General features: G+C 43.7%; 1 protein-coding gene across 6 annotated transcripts in view; it reads right to left on the reverse strand.

Annotated features, from left to right (window-relative positions):
* The window catches only part of DSCAM (DS cell adhesion molecule), a 322,736-nt gene extending 318,453 nt beyond the window's left edge, over positions 1–4,283 (reverse strand). For 3 of the 6 annotated variants that reach the window (XM_053386768.1, XM_053386769.1, XM_053386770.1), the window contains exon 1: positions 3,511–4,283. In XM_053386768.1, the coding sequence (XP_053242743.1) occupies positions 3,511–3,553 (43 nt within the window). In that variant the 5' untranslated portion in view covers positions 3,554–4,283. The remainder of the gene's footprint in view (positions 1–3,510) is intronic. The other 3 variants (XM_053386764.1, XM_053386765.1, XM_053386767.1) reach the window with 3 other exon arrangements.
* Between the last annotated feature and the right edge of the window lie 1,717 nt (positions 4,284–6,000).

Raw genomic sequence — 6,000 nt, forward strand, 5'->3', positions numbered from 1 at the left:
CTCCTTTGAATTGTGTCACTGGTGCCCTCCTTTAATTTATTGTGCCATCTTTTCCTCCTCTACTTTGGCTCCTCCCCCATGATTGCAATATTCTAATATGGCAACATTTTTTTTGAACACAACCAGTCAGTAAAAGATAGACAGGTGCAGATACAGACTCATGCATTATAGATACCTAGTGGTCTATTTTCTTTTAAAGGAAATCTATTTTTAGCAGTACCTCTACTTTATCGGTTACATCCTAGTTTTTTCCATTGATTTTTTATTTAAAAAAACCAAGCATCAATGGACCTTAGTCACATGCATGTGGCAAAAAAAGGCAGCAAGTTAGATTAGCATGCATTCTACAGAGAAATATTAGCAGGTTTTACTAATCATAAAAAGCTCCAGAGTTTCTATAATTAAATTTCCAAATTTTAAAAAATGCAAGTACCTCAAGGTCAATTTTAAAATGAGCATTTTTCATCCACAAAAGCCCAACGTTAACTGCAAAAAAACCCCACATTTTCTTCACTTGATAAATAGTCATTTCTAGAACACCTTGGCATAGCAGGCAAAAGTTGAAGTTGTAAAGGCTGCTTTGAGAAGGCTGTAGATGCATGACTCTTATTAGCATCATGGGGATTGACACAACTGCTCTGAAAATGTGCATCCAAGATTAACAGCACATTTTGTCTGTGTTTTAAGAAATCAAATTAAGAGCTGAACTAGAAATAATAAATGAGCAAGACTTCATTCAAGAAGAACTATTCATTTCTCCATTACAATGTAGCAATGTTAATTATGGAGCTTCCTTTTGAATGTAGCCAATCCACCTACTATATAGTACAATGGACATCAATTTTGGTATTGTAAGATGGTAGGCCTAAGCCTACACACATATATTTTAGGGTAGCAAAGTGCAGATTTGGGACCAGCAATTTTTTTTTAAATGTACAATTTTAGGCAAAATATAAATCATAACTAATACTGTCACTAGCCTTCCATGTCACACTTATTTTACTCTAGTGTGAATTGAAACATGGACACAAATTCTATAACCTTCAATGCCTGCAGCTGCTTTAAGGTTCATAGCATTATTGTTTCTGGGGAAGTTCTAAAAGAAGGAAATTATTAACAATGTGTTAAAAGTCAAATGAGTGACTTTTCATCACACAACCAAGAACACTGCCACAAAATTATCAATTCTGAGACAAATTGGTTTAAAAAAATAAAATTCTTCTTTCAGTGACATGTATGATCATAGCAAGAATAAACTACCCAATTAATTTAAAACTTCAATCACAGTGAATGATCCAACATTTATTATCAGGGAAGTGTGAGGTCTCAATAATATTGCACTCTTTTTAGACACATTCCTAACAGCTGCCTCATAATACAAGTTTATTTCATGTACTGCTACATATTACCTTTAAATGAGCTTTATAGAAATATATGTATTCTGATTACTAGTTTATGTATTCATTCCTGCATATTCAGATGAAAAAAGCCATGAATTTCAATAAATGTTTAAAGAAAATTAACTTAAATGTCTTAGACATTTCTACTACTTTAAGATACAGAATTGTGCATAAGGGATGTAATTTGTATTTTATGCACAGTTCTTGTTCCACTTATTTATATTTGTATGTGCACACGTACTTTGGTATACTTATACTTTGGTACAATTCATGGACCTCATAAATTAAGGAATTTTAAAAGGTAAATTTCCAATCTGTTTTCTTTTTTAATTGCAGAACAAAATTATGATACAATCTCTAATAATTATACAGGTGTATGAATTGAAAAGGACACTCATCCACTTTTACTCTCTAACCTTACCTCTAACAGAACATTATTAATTTTTCTTTGTGGGCTGCTATTACATTATCTACAAAAACATCTTTATTATGTGGCTATGGGTGCAATGCATTAAGACATTAACATATCTACCCCCGCCCAAACTTGGTCATACAATGCAATTTAAATCCCATTGGTGTGAGTTCTCTTACAATGCTATTGTAGGCTCACAGAATCCTGGTTAAAAATAGACTTTCATTGTTATTTCCTCTCTAAATGAGTATTCTGAAAGGTCTCCTCCTATAAAAGTCACTAAAGCTAAGACTATTTTATATTTCTAAACAAGGGGAGGAGAGAAATCTTAATGACAGAACTTGTTGCAATCACCATTAATGCTAAGACAATTTCCAGAGTTTTGTCCTAATCATTTTATATTGCAAAGTCTGCCAAAATGTCAAAATATTTAGGACCAGTCCAGTCATCTCATTACTCATATTTTATGTTGCATTCCTTCATGGCTTAATTTCAAGTTCAGTCTGCCTGTCCACATTCTAAAGGATGCCTTGCCTGCCAGTGTATTTTTCCATCCATGCTATAGCTGAAAAGACCTGAAGGCACCCTCATCCAACATTCAGTCCTCAGCCTCTGCTTGGAGCTTCAATTATTTGTATCTTCCAGGAAAATCTCTCACTTTTCCCCTCTACAATTCTCTCCCTCATTCATTCTCACTAGCAACATTTTTCTATTCTGTCTGCTTTGCCTATTTTGGAAATCGTGTGCTTAATCTTTCCATTTTAACTGTCAGCATATTAATGTGTTTTAAGAAGAGCTGTGCTCTCAAATTTGAAAAATGGGCATGCCATAGAACAGGAGCATCCAGCAGCAGCACTCTGCATGGCATTATTTCTATTTCACCTCCTTCAAAGCCTTAACGTCACTTAAGGTTTTTGGTATTGACTGTGATTTTTCCCCCTTTAAAAGTAAAGCAATAGTAGGATAAGGAAACCTGTGCATCCACAGAAGCACTTTGTCAAGGCTTTAAAAAAAATGCATGACTTCTGATCAAATGCACAGGAAAAACAGTATGAAGAAACAGCAGCTTTGCAGAAACATAAAGCTCATTCTTTTGCCTTTCCACTGTTACTTCACTTCTATAACTTTGAAATTGATTGAAAGACTCCCTAGCCTTTTTTTTTAGGTGACGTAATGCTTATCAGTGCATATTTTTACATAAATGAGGGTGATGAGTGCACAGCAAACCCCATTCCCAACGTCTGATGAGGCAGCGGAACGTTGGAATACTAGTTCAAAAGGTGTAATAGAGCACAAAAAGTGATGCGGCTTCTCAGAATTAACAGAAAAGAAGAGGAAAGCTTTCCCCACACTGAGCCTTCCAGAAGCTTGCGGTGCATGACCTTCATACGGATAAATGCCCTGTAGGGTACAATCCTGCATCCGTTAACACGGCGGAAAGGGCGCAGTTTTCTTCATTTCATCAACCATGGCTCGATACTGAACGAGGCAGATATATAGCGCTCTGGATCACTTGCCTAGGTGAGCTGCTTGGCAGCCATTCGGGGGCGATGTGCTGCCCGCCGCGCCCCACCTGCTGCAGGATGCTGGGGCGAGGCACCCCGGCGGCTGCTGCAGCCCCCCAGCCCTGCCTTCCTCCGGGCTCCCCCCGCCGCCCTTCCCGCGCCGGACCCCGCCGCCCGCCCGCCCGCCGCTCACCATTCAGGACGCTCTGGAGCAAGACGGCGGCCAGCATCCACATGCCCCTGCTCCTCGCCAGCCTGGCCGCGACGGGCTCGCTCGCCTCTCTCTCGGCCGCCTCTCCCGCGGCCAGCGGGCCAAGCAGCAGCTCCGTCCAGCTCCGGGGGTCGCTCCCAGGAGGAAGGAGGGCGAGGGCGGCCAAGAGGCGCCGCCGCCGCCGCCGCTGCCCGCTGCTCTCCTTCAGCGCCTCGCCCCGCTGCTCCCACCAGCCGCCAGCTCAGGTGCGCCCGGCGCAGCCCCGCCACGCGTCCGCCGCCGCCGCCGCAGCTTCGCCCCAGCAGGTCCACAGGTGGAAGAAGGAGCACGACGCAGCCCGGCAGCAGCAGCAGCAGCAGCGCAAGGACAGCAGCAGCCCACCCTGCCCGGTCATATCCGGCCCGGGCTCCGCAGGAGAAGGCAGGCAGGCAGGCAGGCAGGCTCCCGACGCGCGCCCCGCTTCAGCCACCGCTGCCACAGCCAGGCAGCGAGCAGGCAGGCAGGCGCATCTTCGCTCTCCTCCCGCTGCAATCGCACTGATCCCTCGCCTAACCTTGGCTGCCTCCGAGCGGAGCGCACGAAAGGGTTAAGCCTCTCGCCAGCCAGCCAGCCGGCCGCCTCCCTCCGCCGCAGCCCTCGCTGGGCTGCTCTTAAAGCGGCGGCCCCAGGGCAGCCGAGACGCAGCCAGGGAGGGAGAAGGTGCTAGAACCGTCGATGGCCGCTCTCGACTTTGCCCATGCCTCCCCCAGCAGTACCTGCTTTCTTAAGCGCAACTAACGGATTGACAAGGGGGTGGCGGCTCCGCAAGCCCATACGACGTTTTTCACAAGGCAGATCGAGCTGTGTTTCTAACCCTTACATCTCAGTGAAATAAAAGAAAAGAAAAGCAATTTACTTCCAACTATGGGAGCCGCAGAGGTTTTGGCCCTGGTCTCTATTAATAAGCAGGGGAGGGGAATGAAGACTCCTGTTTTCTGATGCAAAGGGCAGGCCCACTCTGAATTTAGATTGAAACATTAGTTTTATATTTCTGCGTAGTTTTTTTTTATCCTCCCAATGGCGTCTGCATGAATGAGATTCTACAGGGCTGCAAAAAAAAAATGAAGAAGAAGGGAGAAAACCACACACGTGCCCAGAGTGACACACACGCACAAGTACAGACTCTCGGCTTCATTTTCAAGATGGCTACCATGACAACATCCAGACTGGCCTATTAAAGTGAAAACTGAAGGCAAGGGGATTTTACAGGCCTCTCCTCTGACCTCTACTGCGGTTCTTTGAAATATTAAAGGAAAACGTCGCACATGGGCTTCTGCAGTGCTTAGGTAGAGACTGGAATGCCTCAACAAAAGTAGTAGCTCAGGACCGAGAATTAAAGAGTGGTTGAAGTCAGCATTTCAATCCAATCTTTGGGAACAAATGCTCAGGCCTTCATATCATACGCAGATCTTCGGACAATTAATCTGGCCAGCAGACAACCAAGACTAAAAACTGAGCCCCCTCTTTGCAACTTGTTTTGGGTTAATTTCAACTGACCAGAACAAAAGCACATTTTATACCGAGTACACATTAACCAAAACCAACTAGTTTCTCCACTGTCAATTTGCTAAAGGTTTGAAAACTTCATATGTTTGCATGTGCTGACAGGCTAGCAGAAGTGTTAGCTTTTGTTTTCGGAAATCTATCACCCTGCTCCTCTCCTTTATGAAGGAAAATGGCTGCTGTTTATTTATTTATTTTAAATATTTACAGACTGTGTGCACCTAAAAACACAGCAAGGCAGGATACAATGTAAAGACAACACTACAGTTTTAAAAAGCATCAGGACATATCGGTTGGTAAAAAGAAATTCATGTTTCAAAGCCCTGTCTGAACAACTTTTCAGGCAGGGATGATTCCTGCCAAACCTACTGGCAGCGGGTTCCACAGGGCAGGATCTGCCACACTATAGGCTAGGTCTCTAATAAAGGCCAACTGAACACTGGGGACATGGAGAACCACCAGAAGTGCCCCAGCAGCACCTCAGTGATTGAGATGGTGCATAAGAAATCAGACAGTCCTTAAGGTGCTTTAGTCCCAAGTTGTTTAGGGCTTTGTGAATTGTACTACAGTCACCTAATGCCACAGTGACTCAGAGCATGCATAGAGTGTGTTTTCTCTTATATGGGAAGTAACATGTTTAACTAAACCAGGGCTTACTGGAACAGTGCAAATGCTCACCCTTACTTTGCTCCTCTGCAGTCCTTTTAACGCAGTGTAGCAACTAAGCCAAACTTTGGCATAGTGTGCTGTACAAACCCAGGATAATGGTTAAGATGTCTCCTCCTTAACCACAACCTGTAACCATAGGACAATATTCAGCTACAGATTGTGGTTGAGGTAGAGTGACCTTCCAGTCCAAGGTTTGGATGACATGCTAAGCCAAACACTGACTTAGCTGCCATGCTGTGCTAGGAGGAGTGCAGAGGAACA

The sequence above is a fragment of the Podarcis raffonei genome, chromosome 4 (assembly GCF_027172205.1).
Source record: "Podarcis raffonei isolate rPodRaf1 chromosome 4, rPodRaf1.pri, whole genome shotgun sequence".
Lineage (NCBI taxonomy): Eukaryota > Metazoa > Chordata > Lepidosauria > Squamata > Lacertidae > Podarcis > Podarcis raffonei.